Genomic DNA, 23450 nt, shown 5'->3' with positions numbered 1-23450 from the left:
ATAACTGAAGTGGCCTGTTCTGTATGAATTGCACCTTGTCTGAACAGACAACAGGAGATAGACGGTTTCTAGCAGCCTTGAGCCTGTACAAGAAATTACTGAAACAGAGATTTATTCAAATGCTATCAGACACATATAGCAGTGTATAAGTCTATCATAGTTTTAAGGTGCTGCATTTATTTTTGTGTTATGTCAATTAGTTTTTTTCTGACCAATATCTGGGACAAGAATTTCTTTCAAAATCACTAAAGTTTTATCTTCTTTTGTCTTTATCATGTCACAGAAGGCTGTTAAAATCATTTACAGGCAAACTGGTCTTTGTTCATGGTTCATCTTCATTTTACATGAATCTTCATATAAATCAGTATCTTTTCAATTTGCAGCTGTCCTTCTCTGCATCAGTATACTGAAAACACTGATAAATCAGATAACCCGGTTGGATCCTTTACCAAATGGATGTAGCCTTCGAAGACCCAAGCTTTGCTTGGGCTTGTACTTTACATTTCTTGTAGTTATTTGGGATAAGGAGTAACCAGTAAATATGATAATTGGATCATATCTAATATCTGACTATTAGATTTATTATATTTTATTATAGTTATATTATTATTATTATGAACAATACGCTGTTTTTGAATAAAAAGATGTCCACATATGTGAATGACAGGTTTTACGAGGTTACGTCTTTTTTTTCTCACCAGTCATGATCACCTTTGATAATTCAAGCCTTACCCTTTTCTAGAGAGCTACAACATTTTTTTTTTAAATCAGTATTGTGGGTTTTCGTATTTTCATCTGTAGAACTGGACAGTGCGTCAGTGATGGATTGGTTGAGGTGATCTACATCTTTTCTACGTCTTTTCTCTGTCATACTTTCAAAAGCTCAAGTTCTAGTTTGAAATGAAGGAAATGCAGGATGAGGCCAGTTACCTGAAAACACTCAACAAAGATGAATGAGCAGCCTGCAACATGAGCTCTGCTTTATGGCTTTCATAATTTCACTGCCCACATGTTGTGTGCAGTGAGAAAGAGAGATGCAGCCAAGCTGTCTTGTCTCGGCTGTCAGAGTAATGATGGAGAGGCCGAGCAGGCTTTTGTCAGGAGATGGGGCGGGGGGGGGGGGGGGGGGTAGTAGCAGCCATTTTCTGGTGGCTCTGCATTGGGAGGTGGGCAGTAGGCGGGAGGGGTGGGGGTTTAAGGGGGGGAGGCCTGTCTCTTGTGCATCGGAGAGGATATGTCTCAGAGCTACAAGTTGACAGGGGATTGACAAAGTCGAGTGAACACTAGCTGGCCTAACACTTGCAGCTAGAAAAGCCTGAGCGCCGCCAACTTGAAGCTTCTTCTTTGCTCCCAGCTAAATATATAGCAAGTGACAAATACTGGTCAATAGACTGTGCAGTGTGTGTGTGTGTGTGTGTGTTTGTTTTTATGTCTGACTTTGTATGTGCATTCATGTTTGTCTTTAGGAACAGAGACACTATCCTTTTAGTGCTGTGTGTGTTTTGTTGCTGTTTCAGAGATGTTGAGTTGCAGAGATAATTGTCTAGTGATTACTTTCTAATTGCTCACCGTCTTGCTCATGTAATATTTTGTAAATAAATACTGACTGTTGGCATTTTGTCACCTGTATCTGCCTTTATCACTGCACACAGAAAATTCCCTTCATTATTCCCCTCATAAATATTGTATCTCCATATTTTGGATATACCAGTGGTAATGGGAATTTGCTTTTCTTTTTAGTGTGCTTCACTTTCCCACATCAAATAGTTTGATTGTCAAATGGTAGGTCTCAATTCTCTTTTGCACACAGTTCAGTGTTGTGGAGTGTTTCCCAGGCTGATGACTGTATCCTCACTGGTTTTAACCCTATTTTTAGAACACATTGCCAAAGAGCTGCACTTGTATTCAGCTGTCTTTAATATTACCATCCCAGCATCCCACATTGACAAGAAGATTACCGCGGTTGCACTGTTGCACAATTAGAACAATAGAACTCGGTCCAGTTTTTCAATCTATAAATTAAAGTGGATTCATGACCAGGAGGATGCTGCGTTCGGGGAAGCAGTGAGGGTTTTACTTAGTTTCTAAATATGTGTATTTACATATACTAACTGTATGTGTTTATCAGATATGTTGTTTTTAAAGAAGTGGCCTTATTTATTTGGAGAAAAACAGACTGTTCTGTTAAAGCCCTTTGACAACGGTGCCACCCGTGTCAGTGTTCACCAGCAATGGACAAAAGGGAGTTTTTCTAGTTTCAAAGTGGCTCATAAAGAAGTTGGAGAGGTGATGGCAGTATAAGTCAGAGGACTTACATTTAGGAGGCTGATGTTTGTATTGTGTGTCAGACTGTCCTTTTCACACTTAGTTTCCTTTTATTTTCTAACTTAAGTTTTACTTTCACTCTCACTTGCTCTGGTTAAATTTAGGCATCAAAACAACTTGGTTGAGGTTCAGAAAAGATCATAGTTTGGATTGAAGTATATTCCTCACAACATCAAGCACATGTTGCAAGGCAAACCTCTTAAAAGAGTGACAGTGAATATAAAAATACTATACCAATAAAGTTCTCTGTCCAGATCAGCAGGCCAGAGTGAGAATTTGTATTTTATTTTTTAATTCCTGCCAAAACAGAATTTGAAATGAGCGTAAATAACAGCCTTTTAACAATGAGTCAGTGTCACCAATGCTGTCAAACCTGTCGTAAAAGTTCTCTCAACTCCAACTCCACAAAATGCAACAGAAATGAAGCACAACAGTGTTGCATCCATTTTGGTCATGGCAGTGGTGCATAACAACAGTTCTATCTATCTATCTATCTATCTATCTATCTATCTATCTATCTATCTATCTATCTATCTATCTATCTATCTATCTATCTATCTATCTATCTATCTATCTATCTACACACTTTCTCATTCAATGCTTTTTTATTTATGTGTATTATTTTTTACATTGTAGATTAATTCTGAAGATTAACACTTTCTTGTTTAAAACTTAATTCCATATGTAATTTTTTTATAGTTATTATGTCTTCAGTATTAATCTCCAGTGTAGAAAATAGAGAAGATGTGTCCAAACTTTTGGCTTCCCATCAAAAGTTTGGGGTCACCCAGACATTTCATGTTCTCCATGAAAACTCACACTTTTATCCATGTGCTAACATAACTGCACAAGGGTTTTCTAATCATCAGTGAGCCTTTCAACACCATTAGCTAACACAAAGTAGCATTAGAACACAGGAGTGATGGTTGCTGGAAATGTTCCTCTGTACCCCTATGGAGATATTCCATTAAAAACCAGCCGTTTACAGCTAGCATAAATAGTCATTTAAAATGAATGTGCACGATGTCTCTTAATATAAAATTACTCACTCATCACTGTACTGGTTTCAGTTCATGAGATAAATTAAATCTTCTCACAGTTTGGACAGTTTGAGATAGGATTATATAACACTTTCTGCATCACACCTAGACTTTTTCCACCATTCCTTCTCTCTGTCTCTGTCTTCTCTGTCCTTCCCTTCTGTCTGTCTATTTCACCTTCTTTCACCTCCGCCTGTTCAACTACTGCCTCATTTTCCCATCCTCTACGACTCACTGTCATTTCTCACTCGCCTGTCACCCCTTTCCATCCTCCACACTTCCATTCTATCCTTAAATCACCTCCTTGTCCTCCCTCTCCTTCACTTTATAGTCGGTGCATTAGCTGTGGCTCCTCCTCAGCAGTCAGACAGATTACACTTCAGCCAAGACCTTGCGTGTCCAAGGGTGAACCAAGTGTAATCACATATACATTCACATCTGTCTTTTCATTTATTTTAGTCCAGTTTGCTTCACTTCAGCTCACACCCATTCATTTGATTTTATTCACATTAATTCAGCTTGGTTCAGTACATTATATTTTAGCTGACTTTTATTCAGATCACGATATTTGAGTTCAGTTAATTTCAGTTATGTTTGGTTCATTTGATGTCAATGAACTTCAGTTTAGCTCAGTTCAGACCACAGGTTAATTCTTTTTATTTTTATTTTTATACTAGTGCAGTGGCCTTTCAAACTTCATTCGTTTAACACCTTGTTGTGAAAAAATAGATAGAGGAGAGCTGATAGTTATTAAATATAATGTCCAAATCAACTGGACAATGGGCAGTAATGAGTTTGTGTTTGAGTGAACCAAAGTGTCAGACTTTCATAATGAAGGTTGCATCCGGTGCTATGGCAGAATGACGATGTTCGTGTTCGGGGAAAAAGAAAAAGCACCACTCCAGTGTGTATTTGACAGTCACTGTCACTCCCTGTTTGTGACAGTAGACAAATGTTGATTTTATTTTGGCAAATTACCAAAAGCCACAAACATGAATAATAAACATAAATCCCATTACTGAAAATACAAACGACTCTACAAATGCATAATAAAGAAAAAAACAACAACAGTCAGCAGCCAGATGCAGTCACTAAGTGATATACAGATTTTTTCCCGACACCAGGGTTATGCTCATGCGTAACAACCACATTTATTTGTCAACAATTTTGCTATGAGCTATTGTCAAGTCCCTCAGGTGAGTCTGCAGATTTATTTAGACTCAGAAAAGACGCATAATAGACTGGAAAATTCTGCTTTAGAACAATCGTGCACTAGGGACCTCCTTTAGCACTCATGTAGTTAGAGGGACCATGCCTCAAAGTCTGTGAGTGTGGATGTTGAGATTAGGTCAATGAGCTGCAGTCAAAGCACCTTCCAGCTTTCAGTGCCCACTGATGATGAAGGAAGGGTACCATTAAAAACTACTGTAGTGAAGGGACTACTGAAGGACTACTCATTTAAATGATTCATGAAGAAATGAACTCCTTTATATTTAGAACTTCTGTTTTTTACTCTGCTAGGAGCATGGCAGAGTTATGTGACAATCAGCGTTGGTTTGTCTGTCTGTTTGTCTGTCAGTTCACAACATTACTTAAAAACATAATAATGGATTTGGATGAAATTTTCAGGGAAGGTCAGAAATGACACAAGGACCAAGTGGTTAGATTCTGGCAGTGATGTGGCTTATAGTGTGGATCCATGAACTTGTTATAGATTTCTATATCATTGCAAGATAGCGGCATGGCGTCACTGTAACCATGACAACAATGAACACTATGTCAGCTGCCTGCTGATGATCACATGATTGGGATCCTACTACAAATCCACCACTGAGGACTTATCTAACACAAATGACGCAAGGAACAACTGATTAAATTGTGGGGGTGTTTCTGAGTCCCATCAGTTCCCGCTGCCCGCTAAATATTTAGATCACATGATTTAACACACGCCTGTGAGCAGTGCAGGGTCATTTTGTTTGTAGGTACATCTCTATTAAATGGACACATTCTTTGTTGCCGTGATTTGTGATCACCAATAACTAATAAACAAATGTGGCATTCACACAAAAAAATGACAATGCCATATGGGGGAATGAACAGCCTTGGCGGAGTACTGCAATTCTTAAGTGCTTTTCTAGTTTCTGTTCATTTTCTCATACACATCTGATAATTGGAAATTCCAACTCTGCTGGAAAACTGTTTGTTTATATTTTGGGGCTCTTTAAAAATTCTGCCACAGAGAATTGGTGTCAGGGCCTAGATAGAAACTTTTGCTTTTCTGCTCAGGAGTTTGAGTGTGAGTTCATATCTCACATCCAGCAAATTAGCATGCCCATGTGTTTTCTGTAATGAAGGGAACATAATTGACTGCTGCAATCCCTTTTACTCTCCGTGCCTCTCTAATTCCTTATCCTTGTCTGCCATTTTCTCCTCTGCTGACTGACAGCAGAGAGAGTGGGAGGGAGAAAGAAAGGAAGCTGGTGTTTTGGGGTGTGGGGGTGTGGGGTGGGGGTCAGTACTTTAGACTCTGATTTGCCTTTGTGATGTCCTGGAGGCAGGAAGCTGCTCTAGAGTCCGACTGGTTCCATCCATTCTTTACTTGGCCTCAGGTCTCATCAGTGCTGTCGTGGGGAATCTCATTTGTCACACATGCACAAGGAAAATCCAGCATGCACACACAGACAGACAGATACACACACACACACACACACACACACACACACACACACACACACACACACACACACACACACACACACACACACACACACACACACACACACACACACACACACACACACACACACACACACGGAATGCAGCTGCAGTTAGAGTGAGAGCTGCCACTTGCAGCAGCTGAGGTGGTGACAGTGGCGGAGTGGCCAGGACTGGTAATTGGTGACGACAGGCTGGTATGACTGGCAGCTACTGTAGCAGCAGGCCAGCTTCGGCTAGCAACAGAGTGTCAGTACACTTCCTGTTAGCAACGTGGAGTAGTGACAAGACCACAACCACTAACCTAAACCGGAGGTACACTGGAATATGGGTCAGTACTGGCCTTTTATTGGCAGGACTGAAAGAGTAAAGCCCTGCTAGCTTCCAGTACAGGTTACTTTGCTTGACAGGCTTATGTTGCAACCAGCATTCAGTGAGTCTGACAAGAATTCTACTCCGGATTGTTCCTCTAGATCTCTAGAGACACACAAGGTTCACATTTCTGGTTGTGTGAGTATCAACAGTTATTGAATAGATGAATCTACAAATCTGCCCTTTAAATTTGGTTTTCAGAAAATCTTCTGTTGTCAAACAGGACTGAAAAAATGAGACTGAGCTTGTGATATACCTCAAGAAAGCTGCAACCACATCTTTCACTGTGCCAAGAGAATGCCTAATTCTTTTGAAAATCTCTGATAACATTCAAACACGTCCAAACAGTTGACTTCACCACACCAACTTTTATTAATCAAATGCAAACACTTGCACACAGCCATTTAATACTGCTTACACTGCAAGCATTTCCATATTTTCATTTCTTTTTACAGGTAAAACTCACTTTTAAATTAAACTACTGTTTCCATTGCCATGATTGCCTTATACTCTGGCTGTTTGCAGGAACAGTTCCACCTTGCCTTTACTATGTAAACTAGTAACCCCACACACTTGTAGTGACGCTATTGCTCCATACTGTTTATAGTTAGGGTTAGTTTTAAGTTTTAGTTTAAAAGGTGGGGGTGATGGCGTTTCACATGACCCATGGCCATTAGCAAAACCAAACCCTCTGAGAAGGACCACTCCATCACATTAGATTTGTGAACAGTTTGGCACACAAAATCCATAGAAACTGTTAACAGAAACAACTGGAGAGCCAGCAGTTACCTTGTCATAACAACCAATTACAGCAGAGCGACCTTCCTGCCGATCCAGTCTAACACCAATCTTTCTGCATCCAAGTGCTCAACCCACTTCTGTTTACCATGACACATGCATACCCACTGTAGGTAAAAGCTCGTGTTATATGTGTTAGTTCCCTTATAGGCAGTCTTACAGTATTAACACTGGGTGAGGAGATGCATGTTTCTAATGGACTGCTTAGGGAAGGGTAACATGGACTGTACTGACATCAGTAAAGGAAAACCTGCTTTTGTACTTATGAACTCTTTGCTAAAATATGCACTAAAATCAAAATGCACTTCACACTGTTTACTGGTACTGCAAAGCTTAATTACTTTCTGATATTCATTATTATCATTAATACTATGGTCATCTTGGGTTTTGGAATCAGTGTTAAGGATTTGAATCCACTGCATTCAGATATAAAGGAAAATTGAGCACAGAAAATGTAATGTTTGCATACATGAATTTTATGGCACCTTTTACCACTTCCAAGATGAATGTGTACTATATATGAAATATATTGTAATTTTTCTTTTCTTTTCTTTTTTCTGCAGGATTTTTTGTTTTCTCTAATACTGAAAAATAGTACAAATATGAAGCATAATATTATTTGTCCTATTTTTTGGGGTATTAATGTATTTTTTCATATTTTAATATCTGTCTTTATTTAGGACTTTCTTTTCCCTTTAGTCTGCCTTGGTAGAATTAATGCCATAAGGAAGTTTGCAGAGACAAAAAGTGGAACATGATGGATTACACTTGTTGCTTATTGTAGCTAAGGTTGGGGAAATGTGATACTTTTACTTACATTTGCAAGAGGACATTTTTCCTCTGAGCGGCAGTACTCACCTTTTGGAATACCGTGTTTTCCCCACTATTTGCTTCAAATCTATATTCTTCTGATCTGCATGATCCTCATGACAATGCATCTTGCCATGCATCTTGTGTCTTTTTTTGTTTCCACGTTCATACTATGTTACTTTATAGTAAAAGAAGTAATAGGTGGTGGTAAATAGACGACACAAAAGCACACAAATGCACAGATTATTTGCGGGTGCAGCCAAATTAACATTTCCTCTTTCTGTGATTGCTGCAGGTGAGTCAATATACCTTTGCCATGTGCAGCTACAGAGAGAAGAAGGCTGAGCCAGTGGAACTCCTTCAGCTGGATGGCTACACAGTGGACTACACTGACCCCCAGCCAGGTAACAGCAACCATATGGGACAGCTATGACTGTCAGACAGGCAGTGTCAATGCAGGACCAGTGTTAAGATTTGGTGCCACTCTGTGCAGCTCACCCATTCAACAGTTTTTCCCATGTTGTTTGATTAGACATCTTCTCAGAACTTTGTGTGGTATGTACAAACTGTGAATGATCTCAGTCACTGTGCAGTTAGTTTCGTGGTGCCATCAAGGAAAGACAGCTTACCCTGTTGTTTTACGTTCATGTATGAACGAAAAACAACAGGGATAGACACCGTGTTGTTCCAAGAGTTGCTGCAGCTAGTTTCAACCTGACAAGAGGTTTCCTTAGGTAACCTAATTCCAAACAGTTTTAACGAGAACACCTGTCACAATACACAATACACCCATAAAATAGAACATTAAATATTATATACTGAGCAATGGTACAATTCAAAGGGTCAGAGGACCAAGTTCAGCTTTACCCATTTTAACATTAGCTTATCAGTCAGGGGAAGTACTACTCAACCTGTCATACATTTTTTTCTTGTGGCTCGAGAGGAGCTTTTACAGTTGATTTACAAAAGAAAGTCCGTGTACCAAAATGCTGCCAGAGCCAAACAGAGCCCAAAAAAATGTAAATATTGCCATAGCTTCTAAAAGTGAAGAAGTCCGCAAGGTCAGCTATGTTGGCAGTAAACATTTTACAGATTTTACCATTCAATATCCAATTATAACCACTTACTATACATCTATTCATTTTCTTTGACTTATTTGGGGTCGGGTCATGGAGACAGCAAGTGAAGCAGGTCATTCCAGAAATTTGATATTTGAAGCACACCCTCTGGTCTGCCTTTTGAAAAATGGGAACCACCACCCCAAAGGCTTCTCCAAAGCCACCATTCCTGATGACCATGCAACTCTGAACAATGTGACAACCAAGACAGTCCAGTGATGTACAGACTTTTATCATCTCAGGGTAAATCTCATCCACACCTGGTGCCTTTCCACCAAGAAGATTCTTGACTACCTCCACAACCTCTAATACAGATATGGGCAAAGCCTCCCCTGAGTCTTCAGGCTCTGCCTTCTCAGCAGAGGACATGTTAAACAGGTTAAGCAGTTCTTCAAAGTGCTCCTCCCCCCGGCCTATGATGTCCCCAGTCCACATCAGCAGTTATCCTCTGGCAGTAGACAGCCTGGTTCAAGCCCTGCCTCCCTTTTCTGAGGCATCACATAATTTGCCAGAACCTCCTCAATACCAACCAAAAGTACTTCTCCATAGCCTCTCTGAATTCCTCCCTCACACAAAATTCTTCATCCACATCTGCTGTAGCTGTGGCCATTTTGGCCAAATGCTACCTGTCTGCTGTTTCGGGAGATCCCCAAGCCAACCAGGCCAGAAAGGTCACCTTCCTCAGTCTGATGGCCTCCTTCACCGCCAGTGTCCACCAGCACATTTTCAGGACGCCGCCATGACAGGCACCAGTGACCTTTGCAATGGTGGCTTTGAAAATGGCTCGCTCAGATTCCTTGTCCCCAACGTCCGACGGGATGCAGGAGAAATTTTTCCAGAAACTTTTCCACCTCAGGGGCTGGAACAGCAGAGGCAGTCCCATGTTGTCACTTCAGGCTGTGTCCGACCACGTCCCACGGGGCAAGGCCAGATGCTTGTAGATTAACTCCCCTCTCATGTCTGGCACCAGGAGAGGGTCCCAGTCTCTGTTTTCTGGGCAAGGTAGAGCCTTTCATTTTCTCTGATATCATTGGAGTTTTATGAAGCGCCCTTTGCGCGTTCCCTTCCCCTAGGACCAATTTGCCTTGGGAAACCCGAGGGGACAGTAGTGGCTATTGCTCTCAACAGCAAAGCTCCCAGAATCACAGGGACGCTTAAACCTCTCTACCACAATAAGGTAGCAATTCTTCGAGGGGATTACCACTTATCAACTATTAATATTAATTTATAAGTCAAGTTTCATCATTATTTTTGATAAATTCCAGTTGCTATTTTGTTTCCTTGAGATTTTGAATAAGCGAGGGCACTAAGTCACATTATTGCTAATACACAGCTTGACACATATTTAGGAGAAAATTCCAGGATACTTTGGCCTCTGCTGATCATATTTCAACCATTTGACCACTTCGTTTTGGATTTGACTCCAACTTTTAAGAAGAGGAGTGCGATCTAACTTGGAATACCTTTTAATTTACGATTTGTATCATTATTTTTTTCTGTTTACTGTGCTTCAATAGTAAATCAACAGTTCATGTGTTCTTATTTGTATACTTTTGTGTGTTGTCAGAAAATAAAAACAAATACAGCTCTAATTTAGGCTCATAAATGCTGTAAATATGCTGTTGTACCTGATAATCAGTATTTTTCCTGTGTGAGAGCCTCTAGCTCTCAGCAGTTCACTCTAAGTGTGAACAGTCATTACTGATAATAATGATTCTCTTTATCTTTGTATATGTTTGTCTATATACTATAAATACATGACTAGCATACATTGTGATACTGCTGTGATTGTAAGTTATGACTGTCGACCTACGTTGAACTCTATTCATGTATTTTGTATTAAATAAGTATGTTCCTGTAATCCAGTCCTGTTAATATCTCAGACTTAAGAACATCTTCTTCCTCTGCTCTATCTTCAGGTCTAGATGGAGGTCGGACATTTTTTAATGCTGTAAAAGAGGGTGACACTGTGATTTTTGCCAGTGATGATGAGCAGGACCGTATCCTGTGGGTGCAGGCTATGTACCGAGCCACCGGCCAGTCACACAAGCCAGTTCCTCCCACCCAGGTCCAGAAACTTAACTCAAGGGGGGGCACAGCGCCACAACTTGATGCACCTATTTCTCAGTTCTGTAAGTTTTCAGCTCTCTTTGTCATTTTTTTTAATAAATAAATGTTTTAGGCAAAGCGAGTGTCTGTTTGCTGATGAAGTAAATAATGACAGTTTACTACAGTACACAAAACTCGAATAACAAGAAGTTTAGATTTGTGTTTTTGTCACTCTAAGCTTATTGTTTTCTCCTGTGCTTCCTGTTTCACTTTGTCTCTTTCTGTAGTTGTCCTCACTACATCTGTTTACATATTAGTCCATAATGTCCTTAGCTTTCTCTGGTCATATACTGCACACGTTCTCGACTGTTACTGTTGTTCTTTCTCTGTGTGCTGCTTCGCTCTTTGTCGTAGAACTGCTGCTAAAGCATTGGTGGCTTTGCTGTGTGTCTTTATGTTTCTCTGTTTGTTCCTTCTTCCTTTTCTTCTTCTACTTCTTCTTCTACACCCTGACCCTGCTATCTTGTAGCTGGATTGAAGGGTAAGTGCTTTCCTCCCTTTTCTTTCTCTGTTCTCCTTTTGTTGTCCATCACTCTTGCTCTGGTTTAATAACTTAATGATCAATCTTTTTGTTGTTGCTATCGGAGGCCTGAAATGTGGGAGATACTGATTTCTTTGTAATTTAAGATACGTGCAGAAATGAATTGCTTTGGCTGTGCTGTCTATATATTGGCCATCTATATGGCAGGGAAAGATCAGATTTAGGTTTCATGGATCAGCCTGTGAAAGGGCTTCACTGTTGGTTAGGAATAAGTTTCATATGCTTGTTTGGTTTTTAGGAAAGTTTTGTATTTGTGATTTCTGCAAAGCCATAGTAAGTCTATTTCTTACCAGGGAAAATGACAGTTGCTTTATCATCACATTAAATAAAACAATCATAAAGCACAGAATTGGATATGCAGGGGAAGCATTCTACATGTGGAGAGATCTGACAGCATTTTTTATCTTCATTTCCTATTATCAATAGTAGTATAATTCGTTTCACATAACCTGAGAAGAATTTCAATATTGAACATAACTGGATGGGATTTGTCAGCTAGCAATGATCCTCAGCCTCACAAATGAACCGTTGAAATTAATAAGGCTTAACAGAGTTGTATCTTTTATTACAATTTTTAAGGGAAGAAATTTAGACTTTTTTTGTTTTTATACAGAAAAAATAGACAGGTCAGGCTGGTGTGAGTCAGTCCACCTGCTAAGAGCCAGTGAGGTTTCAGCTCACAAGTGCAGACGTAGAGAGGACATGAACCTCCCGTCTCATGTCTTCTATGGGCTCCATAGGCTTCCGTTGGGTTGCTGCTTTCCACAGGAATATTTAGTGTAACTTCAGCTGAGATGTAAAGTCTTCTAATATTATCTTTGTTAGCTCTTAAATTTGATTCACACATCCCATTTGTCTAATTTTATCCTTTGTTCAATCTTAAAATGTCAAAGGGCCTTTGAAAGGTTATTACTGGGATTCAATGAAATGCAACCTACATAATCTGATCAACTACCTCGTTCAGATAACATAAATGTGCATTGTTCATGTTTCTGCTGCCTGTCTGAGTGACTGGCTAATATAGCATGTAGCTGTAAATGAACTGCATTTTAAAAACTTAGCAGCCTTACCCTTGTCCTGTGTAGGGCGGTTCATTACATTCTACATCAGCATTAAGCTGTCTAAAGAAAAAGAAATGGACAATATGAAAACAACTACACCTCTTCTTTATAAAATCATCCTGAATTCGGGTGACCGTCAGGAGCTGTGCTGTGTTATAAAGACTGATTATGCATAAGGAGCAGAACAACAGAGCAACATGCAGACACCTTTCTTCACAGGTGTTAATTTTGGTGGGAGACCATTTCAGAAGACAGCTAACACAAAGCTTTCACCTAAATGGAACCTCTGCATGTTGAATGTTTTCTACAGAATGACCATACTCCCTCCGTTTAGGAGACAACAGGACATCTTTCACCTTCCAAACAACCAATAATTGTCACAAACTGTCAACTCAGAAGAGAACCACACTTCTGGAGAAGAGGAGGAGCATTCTTCACTATGACCTCCTGCTAACAATTAGAATCATATTTTTAAGTAATGAACTCACCAGCAAGTTGTAAAGCTCAAGACCATTCACTGGAATAAACACATCCACAATGAGTTGGATGCTCATTTGAATTTAGCCCCCAAATAACTTTCTTTTTTACCTAAACTGAGGCTTTTCCATTGTTAAGATGTTGGGCTATTGTTCCACAATGGTTTTCTGGTTCTATTGTTTCTACTTTGCAAGAGTTTAGCTTTGTTTACTATCAGGTTTTTAACGTTAACTTTGACAATGCAACAGTGTGAATGTTTTCTTTGTAACTATGAGCTTTGACTCTTAGTGTTCTTACTTTGGCACACTTTTTCAATGCAACTATGCAAAAGTGCCACCCTGTCTCTGGACTACTGGATCACCTCATCCAGCTGCAGCTTTGTATTCATTCATTCAAGTCTTTTTTGTAATCGTAATGTCATTGTTTCTTTGTCTACATTTAGGCCTACTACAAATAGAGAACAAGAGTTATGTTTGCTACTTCACAACATAATACAGAGCCACAATGGAATTGACTCTGCTATATTGACATTTAAAATGAATAATGACAATAAAGGTGAGAGGTGACTCAAGTTTACTAAACTTTACTCCTATACCCTGGGGGCTATTTCAGAAGAGTTCCATTTAATGTGTAAGGGAGTCTAAAATGGTCAGAAAGAGTTACTCAGTGTGGGTGTCCAACACTGAAATAAAGTGCAGGGTCTGTAGCATGTAAACAAGAAATCTTTTAATCATTCAATTTGGATCGCAGCGAGAACATCCCCGGTTCGCATCCTGGCTTGGACCTGGGATCTTCCTGCATAGAGTTTGCATGTTCTCCCTGTTCAGTCCAGAAACATGCTGAGGTTAATTGGTTACTCTAAATTGTCCATAGGTGTGAATTCCAGTGTGACTGTTTGTCTCTATATGTCTATATTATCTATAATAATAATAATAACAATAATAATAAAGATAATAATAATAATGAGTTAATCTATATAGAGACATATAGAGACGAACAATCACATTCACACCTACAGACAATTTAGAGTTACCAGCTAACTGGAGCTCTGGATTGTGGGCGGAAGCTGGAGAACCTGGAGAAAACCTACGCATGAACAGGGAGAACATGGAGACTCCATGCAGAAAGATCTGGGACGCGAACCGGGATCTTCTACATTATTATTATTATTATTAGGCTGTAGTAATATTCATAATAATCACAAAAAAGACACAAAAACATTTTCAAGAAATATTCGACAAACTCTATCTGTAGATCATAAAATACACAAGACAGTATAACCGACTGAAAAAGAAATGGGTGCAGACCAACAATTGGAGAAATGCTTACTGCATGCATTTGTGTAAATGACTTTACTGAGCAAGCTGTTTTTGACACAACCACTGGAGTCCCACTGAGTCTCAGCAGCTGGTAATTACCAAGTTAAAAGTGCCAACTCATGAATAATACAGCGTGGTTGCTGCACAATTAATTCAGGCAGCAATCAGTCAATGTTACCAAATAACTACTTGCTGGTTCACACCTGGATCAGTGCAATGAATAACATCACGTCACCCACACTAACCCAGTCACCTACCCCCAACCCATATCACAATAGAATACATTAAAACATTGTAACAACAAAGTATTGAAAGGCTTGCTTGAAGCTATGCTTTGCTGCTTACCCTTTTTCTTGGCAGGCTGACTGACAGTAAAATAAAATGTAATCTAATCTGTTGACTGTAATGTAGCTTCAGTAAAATCAAAATGTTTGGGGGACATTTTCTGCTTTGGTTTTCAAATATGTTCTTGTTTTGTGTTGTTCCCTTCATTATGCACATTAATTACTGTGAATGCTGTTCACATTGTGAAGCTTTGCTCTGTACTACTAAAGCCCCAACCCTATCTTCTATGAAATATTATATTTTTATATACAGTTAATGTATTCTTGATCATATTTATTGCAACAGAGCAATAACATTTCTTCTGAACTGACTGTACATGCAAAACATTCACTGCTAATATATTTTGCATATACAGTACATTAATATGCTCCAAACTGCATTAGCCAATTATTCTCTTACACAGTAGAATATTTTAGCAAACTGTGGTTGCCAGTATCATACTGTATATTTACAGTGTTAGAATTATTCTTCACCGAAACAGTTAATGACTGTTTAATTCAGTCCAGTAATCTACAGTACAATATGGACAGAGGTGAGCAGACTAGTCAAAAATTGTACTCAAGAAAGAGTAACGTTCCTTCAAAATAATATCACTCAAGTAGAAGTAAAAAGCGGTCATCCAAAAAAGAGTTAAAAAGTATTTGGTGAAAAGACTACTGAAGTACTGAGTAACTGTTTGATTGTAATGTCTGACTTATTTTTTAGAAATGTTGTGATCAGACAGACAAAAATGTAAAATAATTTCGAAATTTGATATTTCCAAATAGCAAAATAAAAAATTGCAAAAATAAACAACATCTTTACAAAATGACAAGTTAAGGCACAAAAAACACAAATTTCCAAGTCCTAGTTTTTCGCAACATAAAGCTTTTGAAATAAATACAAGATAGACTGTAATTCACTTCCCTCCAAATTACTCATGCTCAGTAGATAGAAAATAACATTACAACTAGGGCTGGCTCGAATATCCGAATGTTCAGCCGTCAGATTCCCCCCTCCCTATTGAATTTCCCTTCGGGGATGAATAAAGTGATTCTATTCTATTCTATTCTATTCTATTCTATTCTATTCTATTCTATCCCCTGGCTGTATCACGTGGACTTACCAAGCATGACATCAGGTTTCACTTCGCCTGTGTTAGTAAACAGAAGACAAAAGCCAAAGACAGACATATCCATGCTAATGCTATGCTAATGTTGTCGGACTCCGAAGCAAGATCAAACTTCTCGAAAATGCCCCTGTTTTTTCATTCCCTGTCTGTTCCTTGTGTAGAGTTCGTGCCACTATGCTACCACAGTTCGTATGTCTTCATGTGACCGCATGGCGACATCTGGTGAAACGGAGTCACGTGATTATTGTTGCTTCGTCTGATTGCTGAAACACAGTCATGTGGTAAATCCACTGGGGCGTCTCTCTGGCAAAACAAAGCAGAGCTAATGTGATAAATGGAAAAGTAACCAGTTGAGTGTAGCCCAGTGTAATGGAGTAAGAGTAGCGTTTCTTCTTCACAAATCTACTCAAGTAAAAGATAAAAGTATGGCAGAGTAAAACTACTCTCAGAAGTACATTTTTTTCGAAAAGTTACACAAGTAAATGTAACGGAGTAAATGTAACTCGTCACTACCCACCTCTGAAAATAGGATGCATTGTTTAATGCTGTAACTAGTCTTTCTTATAATACACTGTATTTATATAGTGTTGCCACTATAATCAACATCAACTGAAACTGCTGTCACCTAAAATGTACAAACATTGAACATTGTGAACTGAAGACATTCTGTGTCTTAAATATCTCTGATCCACAATTTAGATCTACCATCTATGTTTGAAAATGTGATAACAAATATCCTGATGCATTGTCATTATCTTTCACATTTTTAGTTTTTTTGTTTTTCTTAGTAGTAGTTTTATATTGTTAGATTTTGTTTAGTGCATTAACAGTTTGTTTTCATTTACAATACGAAACTACTCAGTTAATTTTCAACACAGAAACTATTGGGTAAGTTTTAAAGAAAGATCAGTCTAAAATAAAGTAGCTGTCGTTAAAAAATGCTGCCTCGCACAAGTCACTATTTACAAACCCTGCATTGAAAAATAGACTATAAGTGAATTGAACTAGGTACAAGGATTATCTGCTGAAACTGTTGTTACAGAAATACTCCAGCAGTTGGAAGGACAAAGTCAACCCCTTTAAAAGCTAAACTCGTAGTTAACCTGCTTTTAATTAGACATAATTTAAAATGTGTTATTTGCAGTGAAAGCCACCTACTTTACACTACAGACAACTCAACCGTTTTTGTCATTTTTAGTCAGTGCACAGAGGTGAACTAAATTTTGTTATATACTCTTAAGGTCACTAAAGCTTCAACTGATGAGAAAAAACAGCACATGTATGTTGAGTGATTAAAACAGGAAAAATACATGTCCATCTTTTTACATCTTTCTCCTCACTTGGACATTTGCCTGTGACCTTTTATGTTGTGTCTCCTTCCAGACACCAGTCTTTGTCATTCTGGTATTACTCTGCAAAGAAACGTGGCGGAGTTATGTGACGGTCGGCATTGGTTTGTCTGTCCGTCTGTCTGTCTGTTCGCAACATTACTCAAAAACAGACCAATGGATAAGGATGAAATTTTCAGGGAAGGTCAGAAATGACACAAGGAGCAAATGATTAGATTTTGGCAGTGGTGCGGATTATAGTCTGGATCCACAAATTTGTTAAAGATTTCTGTATCATTGTGAGATAGCGGCACTGTAACTATAGCTGCGTTTCCATTACCCTTAGATATGCGCAAAATGTAAATAGTGCAATAAAAAACTGGTAATGGAAACACCTGAATTTCGAAAAATGACGAAAATATCGCAAAAAAGTTTTTACGCTCTCATGAGGTGGTTTTTCAGATGTTTCGATATTGAAAAATATCGCAAAAGCGCAATGGAAACACTTTTTCCGAAATTATACGTCACCGGACGTGACGTACCTGGTCACATGACCAGTTCTCTCCGAGTAAACATGGTGCGTTATGTATGGACAGAAGAGGAGACCGAGACTTTTCTTGCCATTATTCTTGAGAAAAAGATCACTGCCATACTAGACAGCAAACAGCAGTCGATGTGAACATAACAACACCTACACGCAACAGGTTTTGGGTGTCCATCTTCCTGCAGTGAAATCTCGCGGCATGAAATTTTCTGAGAGTTGCGATGCTTCTGCCCAGAACAACCTTCAATGGAAACACGTTCAAAGCGCAAATATACTTTGTCGAAATTTTAGAAATATCGCTTTTATTTTGTGAAAAACTGTAATGGAAACCCAACTTATGACAAGAAGTGAACCCAACATCAGCTGCCTGCTGATGATCACAATTGTGATCCTACTACAGATTAAACACTGAGGACTTATCGGGACTTATTCATCGGAAATGATACAAAGAACAATTGTTTAAATTGCAGGGGTGTTTCTGAGTCCCGTAAATTCTCGCTGCCCACTACATATTTAGGTCACGCGATTCAGTATCCATACATAACGTACACATGTGTAACACATGCCTGTGCTCAGCGCAAGGTCATTTTGTTTTAGGGTACATCTATATTCAATGGCACATTTTATGTGATTTCTGATCATCAATACAAAAATGCTGCATTCTTGGCAATGCCATATGGGGGAATTAACAGTTTGTATATGTTTCATGATCAGCCCACAAAAAAAGCGAGCCGCATGCTTTTGACCACCAAACCCAGGACCATCAGTGTGTCCACTGCCTCCCAATCCCTCTCCTCCGGATCTATAAATGAATAGCAGCCATCAATCATTGTCAGGGTTGTCCCTCCCTAGTCCAGGCGGGTGGGGGTGACTAATGTCACTGCGTGTTACTGTCCAGCCCTCCCGCCTCCACTCCCGCTCACTCACATCAAACAGACCTGACAGGCCACCCGCTACAGACCAAAGGGGCACCACAATGTCACCTTTTTAGATTTTTGGGGGAGGGTGTTGGCTGGGACTTGTTGAGGGAACACAATCAGCTCCCAGCATCCTAGCTATGTTTTGTTTATTGATTGACAGCTGGGGTGCCTTCGATGGGCAGTGAAGAGAACGTTGGCTGACAAATCTCTTGATTGCTGTGTAGATCAGTGTATCCTTCATTCATATCATCCCAGGTTTGGCTTAATCGTGTGTCCAGTGTCTACTCAAAATCATAGTTCTGTGAATCTTTGATGAGGTGTGGAGTTATTGAGAATTAATGCCTTTCAAGTGTGTTATTTTTCAGAGTTGTCTTGTCAAAATTCAATTTCTTTCTTAAGCCATATCTTACAAGTCTTACAAGCAATGTCTATATATATTTTTGCTGTGTGATAGGAAGTCACCATGCTCATACTGACCGTATTAAATATGAGCATGAAGCATGAGGAAAAAAAATCTTGGTAATCATTTTTCTACATTTGACAGTTCAATATCACTGTCTCATCTGGATAACCCCTTTAGACTATGTCCGAGTTAAAGGTTAAACCAGGATCCTGCATCAGGGCAACCAATGATTTGAACATTACATAGAGCTAGTATATATAGCATCGTTGTCAGAAAACAACCACTATACGTATTCTATGTGACTGTCATTTTTAGTTCAAACGGATGAGGCTTAACTGTTTGACAACGTATACTAATGCCACAAGGCCCCAACATTTTAGTGCATTATTACCCCAACAAGGAATGCAGCAAAGTTATGTGACAATCAGCATTGTTTTGTCTGTCTGTCTGTCTGTCTGTTAGCAACATTACTCAAAAACGGACTAATAGATTTGGATGAAATTTTCAGGGAAGGTCAGAAATGACACAAGGACCAAGTGACTAGATTTTGGCAGTGATGGAGCTTATAGTCTGGATCCATTGATTTGTTAAACATTTCTATATCATTGCCAGATAGCGGCATGGCGTCACTGCAACCACGACAACAAGTGAACAGTACATCAGCTGCATCAACCTCGGGACTTTTCCATAGGAAATGATACAAGGAACAACTGATTAAATTATGGGGGTGTTTCTGAGTCCCATCAATTCCTGCCAGCCGTACATATATTTAGGTCACAAAATTTGGTATCTGTACAAAATGTACACATGCACAACACACACCTGTGCTCAGTGCAAGGTTATTTTGTTTGTGGGTACATCTTTATTAAATGGCCACATTCTATGCTGCCGTGATTTCTGATCATCATTAACTAAAAAATTGCTGCATTTCTGACGATGCCATATGGGGAAATGAACAGCCTTGGAGGAGGACTGTGCTCTCTGAGTGCTGCACCAGTGTTGTATAGTTCCTTGATTTATTTAATAGTGTGTTTAATCAAACTACCAAAAAACATTGGTTGCACTTAAAAGCTGTTCTTTGGCCAGATATTTAGGAGTTCTGACTGGGCAAGTGAGAACTCTCCATATACGTATCTGTAGTGTGTAGTGTACAGAACTAGGGCCCGGCAGTAAATGGTGCCCTGGGGACTTTAAATGGGTTAAACAGCTAGTGCTAATGACCTGGTTGTGCTGATAATCTTTAGTGCTTTTACTGGATGTCAAATGCACATTTTTATCTTTTGTCGCTGATAGTTTTAACGTTCTGCTAAGATGGAGCATTACACCTTTAACCCTTGGAGACAACCTGCTCTTTAGGGTTTTTAGATATATTCAAATGCTGTACCTGAGCTTTGTCCTGACAGAGTTTAGTTTATCAGTGCATATTTTAGTACTGGGAATACATTGGAAGTTAGCATAATAGTATGATCCAACAAGCTAAATTGTGGATGATAGAAGTTATTTGCTGTGACATACCAAACTACTTTTATTTTGAGATATCCAGGACTACAATTAGTTACCACAACTGGAGTAAACGGATGTCATGAATTCGATGGTTTAATGTATGTTGTGGGGTGATGAGGGAATTAATCTTTCTTATTTTCTTGACTTGCAGGGTTTAGCACATGGCCAACATGAACCTATCCTTTTATTAGTCAGTGACATGTCTCGTTTTTAAAAGCATCAATTTGACTGCTAGTTTAACAGACACTCCAAATTCTGAAGGCTTTGCTTTTTTTTTGCTTATTGGTATTCACTACTGTAATAATTTTGCTATTGAAGCACAAGTTGATATTCTGCAAATTTATCCACTCCCAAACATCTTGATATCAGGTGATTGTGTTGTCTTTCTTTTTCCGTCCATTCTAATCGGTTAGACTATCAGCTTGTTTTCAGAGATACAACATTGTAATTTACATGATTTTGTATAAATATTTCTATTGGCTGTTGCGTCATTTTCAAGTCAATAGTGGGACAACTGAGTTTAGTTCAAACTTTTTATGAAGTGCTCTTCAGAAATGCTAACTTACTTTTATGTTCATGAGTGCATGCTGGCAGCAGTAAAATGCTGTGGTTGCACGGCCAGCTGTCATTGTTTATAATCTTCCAGTTTCTCACAAACTGTGGCTTGGTCTCGTGGTCTTGCACCCTGTCTGCATCGACCACACAGTGAAGCAGCATGTCAGCAGCGCAGCAGCAGCAGCTGTCCTCTTAGTACATGTAGCACACCCAACGTTTTCTGCTATACACTACAAGTGTTTGGTCAGCACTCACTGTCCAATGCAAGATCAATTTAGTTACATGCATGAGGCCAAAGAAAACAGACCTGAACCAGATGTTCTGGCTTGTTTGGATTCAAATTGGTGTATAGATTGTGAATATGTATAAACATAACATGATCTCAGAACTAACCTTCCACCTCCACATCTGCAGTAACCTTCTGATAAATGTCCAGACAACTGTTCTGTCCAGCTAACTTCATCCTGCTCAACTGAAATTTAATTCTTGATTACATCTTATTCTTGATTGATGTGAGATAGCATTGAATAGAATATCAAAATCATTTTTTCAGGGAGTATAGTATTCAGTGGAATTTACTTTTATCATTAGTTTGATCGTGCATCAAAATGTATATGTACATCCAAACTGAACATATCAGTTTCACAATGTTTGCACTGTTCTAAACTATTACTTTGATTTCCGTTTACATTGTGCAGGATCTTAAAGGTCTACTTTATCACATTATACATATGAAACCTGTAACATCTGGGCTCTGCATTGTTTTATTGTGGGTACTTTATAAGATCATTTGTTTTAACACAGTATTTATTTCAGCGCTAAGGTGAAGCTTATACTTATTTTTCAGCCAAACTCTGATACTTACCCTCTGCTTCTGTCTTTCTCTCTCTCTCTGTGTCCCTATTGGATGGGCGAATTTTTGGGAATAGATGCTGATCGAGCGCAGAAGCATGGCATGGATGAGTTCATTTCAGCCAACCCCTGTAATTTTGACCATGCCTCGCTATTTGAGCTGGTACAGCGCCTCACTCTGGACCACAGACTCAACGACTCCTACTCCTGCCTGGTAAAAAATGATTTCATATCAACTGCACCTGTCATTCATGGTGTTGTACTCTGTTGTAAACATAAAAAGATTCATACTCTACTGTTCAAAAGTTTGGGGTCACCCAGGCAAGCTCATGTTTTCATTCATGTGCTAACATAACTGCACAAGGGTTTTCTAATCATCAATGAGTCTTTCAACAGCATTAGCTAACACAATGTAGCATTAGAACACAGGAGTGATGGTTGCTGGAAATGTTCCTTTGTACCCCTATGGAGATATTCCATTAAAAATCAGCTGTTTACAGCTACAATAGTCATTTGCCACATTAACTATGTCTAGACTCTAGAATTTCTGATTCATTTAATGTTATCTTCATTGAAAAAAACTGCTTTTCCTTCAAAATAAGGACATTTCTAAGTGACTCCAAACTTTGAACAGTAGTGTATGTACTTGATTAAAGGATGAAATTCAGTGGCATAAGAGTGAAGTTCAAAACTTGACTACTCTCATCTTCAAACAATGGATTGTTGGATTGCCATCTCATAAAATCACAGAAATGATTGCATACTTGTGCTTGATCATGCTACTGCTTGCTTGGCTATACTGTCAGAAAAGTGAAGGGGGGCATTGAAGTTGGATGATTGAAAGAAGTACCTTACAGTTTGTTGACTGTGTAAAATATGCATACTTGAAAAGTTCTACATTGTGGTTTGACCAGCACTCTGTGGCTACATTACTGAAATTACTCTGCACTGGTACACTTCAACCCAACTACTACTCTACAGTCTATGTATCACTGAGCTGATTGCATACAAACAGTCCAGTGGTCAAATTCAAGTGAGTAAAGCATGGAAAGGATTCACTGCATGGTCTAAATGTTTATTCAAGAGTGATTACTGTTCCAGGTAGTCTGCAAGTGAGCTTCATTCTACCTGTTTTTGCTGCCCTTTACTTGTGCACACAAAACTTACCAGCAAACATATTATAAAAATCAAAACCATTTTGACG

At 39.0% G+C, this 23450-nt stretch overlaps 1 protein-coding gene across 2 annotated transcripts in view; it reads left to right on the top strand.

The window, feature by feature from the left end:
* Positions 1 to 23450, top strand: part of cadpsa (Ca2+-dependent activator protein for secretion a) — a 224584-nt gene that overhangs the window by 100097 nt on the left and 101037 nt on the right. For both annotated transcript variants that reach the window (XM_051947997.1, XM_051947996.1), the window contains exons 10-12: positions 8356 to 8464; positions 11098 to 11310; positions 22324 to 22460. In XM_051947997.1, the coding sequence (XP_051803957.1) occupies positions 8356 to 8464; positions 11098 to 11310; positions 22324 to 22460 (459 nt within the window). The remainder of the gene's footprint in view (positions 1 to 8355; positions 8465 to 11097; positions 11311 to 22323; positions 22461 to 23450) is intronic.

The sequence above is a fragment of the Acanthochromis polyacanthus genome, chromosome 5, assembly GCF_021347895.1.
Source record: "Acanthochromis polyacanthus isolate Apoly-LR-REF ecotype Palm Island chromosome 5, KAUST_Apoly_ChrSc, whole genome shotgun sequence".
NCBI classification, from domain to species: domain Eukaryota; kingdom Metazoa; phylum Chordata; class Actinopteri; family Pomacentridae; genus Acanthochromis; species Acanthochromis polyacanthus.
This window is presented reverse-complemented; position numbering and strand designations above follow the sequence as displayed.